Source organism: Cornus florida, unplaced genomic scaffold, assembly GCF_030987335.1.
Source record: "Cornus florida cultivar Cherokee Brave unplaced genomic scaffold, ASM3098733v1 CherokeeBrave_3.0.0_Hap2_Chr09, whole genome shotgun sequence".
Lineage (NCBI taxonomy): Eukaryota > Viridiplantae > Streptophyta > Magnoliopsida > Cornales > Cornaceae > Cornus > Cornus florida.
The window spans coordinates 48,104,257-48,106,232 of record NW_026775579.1 but is presented as its reverse complement, the minus strand read 5'-3'; the positions used below and the strand labels follow the sequence as shown (position 1 = coordinate 48,106,232).

General features: G+C 35.9%; 1 protein-coding gene across 1 annotated transcript; it reads right to left on the bottom strand.

The window, feature by feature from the left end:
• Positions 1-280: 280 nt before the first annotated feature.
• On the bottom strand, positions 281-868 carry LOC132272578 (uncharacterized). The gene has a single exon (XM_059773698.1). It carries the CDS (start codon positions 866-868, stop codon positions 281-283), a length of 588 nt encoding a protein of 195 aa, XP_059629681.1.
• Between the last annotated feature and the right edge of the window lie 1,108 nt (positions 869-1,976).

Here is a 1,976-nt window from a genome sequence, read left to right as displayed (position 1 = left end):
CCTAGTAAATATATATTAAAACAGAGAAATTTAAATAAATTATATGATTTGGGGACTGATTGACTTGTCCTTACATACAATATAGAACTTCACAACAAGAGTTAAAAAAAAAATAAAAAAAATAAAAACTCATAGCCCAAGTTCATGATAAGGTGCTTATAAAAACATAATTAACATAAGACACACGTATATACATACATATATATATGTATATGTTTGGACCGGCAACGGGTCACCGGAGTTTATGAACTTAGCTCGAGTGTTTGGTTGTAAAGATAGATCATGAATGCTTATACCTTGGAAGAGAAATGATAGACTCTGAGACATCACAAGCCCTCTTGCAAGAAGTGGTCAAGCTCACGAATCCGAAACGGTCACTTAATGACCTAGTGACCTTGGAGGAGCCAATCCAAACATCATCAATGGTGTCGTGATCGTCCTTGGAACACTCCACTAATGCAGTGAAAAACGGATCCATCCTGAAGCTGTCACGAGAAGAGTATTTTTGTACACGCTTCGACTTTTTGGAGGAGGTTGAAGTAGTGTTTTTTGCGGGAGGGAGGGGGAGGAGAGCGACGGAGGAGTCCTTTTTCTCGGGAATCTGTTTCTTGGGAATTCCCGGTAGCCATTCCCAAGAAAACGGGATTCCCGAGAATCGGAGCGGCGTGCTTGGACACCACCGGGAATTACAGTCCCGGAAGGAGGAGGATGATCCTGATGATGAATTGGAGGAGAGTGATGGGGAGGAGGAGAAGGATGGCGTCCGGCGAGAGGACGGCCGGATTGGTGTCCAAAATGGCGGGCTGTCTGTCTGCAGGTTTGGATCATCAATTTGGGCAGTGACATTGAAGGCTTTAGTAGAAGCCATGAGTTTTTTTTTTTGTTTTTTTTGAGGAAGGGAGTGTTTCTTTTCAGATATTCTCTTTTCTTGTACTACTATCCATATATATGAATAGAGAGAGAGGGAGAGAAAAGTAAATGTACCCTCTCTTTGTAAGTGAAAAAAAAAAAATAATAATAATAATAATAAAAATCAGCTAACAAAACGACCCCCATGAGACTATTTGGGGGCATAATAGGAAGAGTGTGGTTGAAACTTGCAAGTATTAGTAAATTCAGCTACGTGGAGGTGACCGGGTATGGTATTCCACCCACTTGGGTCAAATCCTATTATTTGGCAACATATCTATATCTCCACTTACTCAAATGATAATTAAATAAATTAATTTTACAACCATCAAATTATTGTCCCATTTAGCTGGCTTTCTATAATTATATCTTAGACAGTGAAAGCATGAATATATATATATATATATATCACGAATATAAAAACACAAAACAACTCTTTGGAGGAACAAAAAGAAAGTATTAACTGAATTCGAGTATTCGTTTAACTATGTTTTTAATGGACAGTTCTAAAATAACGTTTAAGCAAATAAATAATAAAATCAATCATTTCTTTTTTTTTTAATTATTTTTTTTTATTTGAGGATTACCAGACCAAAGAGGTCCCTTATTCTTCAATATGTCCCTAGATAGTGGAGGAACACTAATTGGACTTTGAATTTTCCTTCTTTTTTTTTTTTTAATTTATTAATTTATTAATATTATATTTTTTGGGTCAAGTTATATGAGTATTATTGATGATGAAAAACAGTACAAACAAGGTTACTGCAAAGAGAGCCAAACAAGACACAATTTAGAGAGAAGGGTTACATAACCTAGGACTAAGCTGTATACATAGGGAATCAAGATGGACAACTTATTTTGTCACAAAATTAAATTTTCTTGACTAAAACGTTGTAATCCTTCACAGAGTAATTTTCCCTTCTCTTTTTCTGAGTGATGTTCAGTGCGTCTAGTACATTATGCACCGAACTAATCTAAATGCATCGGCATGTGTATATCACGAATGATTCAAATTAGTCTAGTGTACCAACCGCACTAAATATATATTTCCTTTTTTCCACCTTCAT

What these genes read in the sequence shown, in the direction of transcription:
- LOC132272578 (XM_059773698.1), bottom strand. Translation starts at nt 868, where the DNA reads ATGGCTTCTACTAAAGCCTTCAATGTCACTGCCCAAATTGATGATCCA.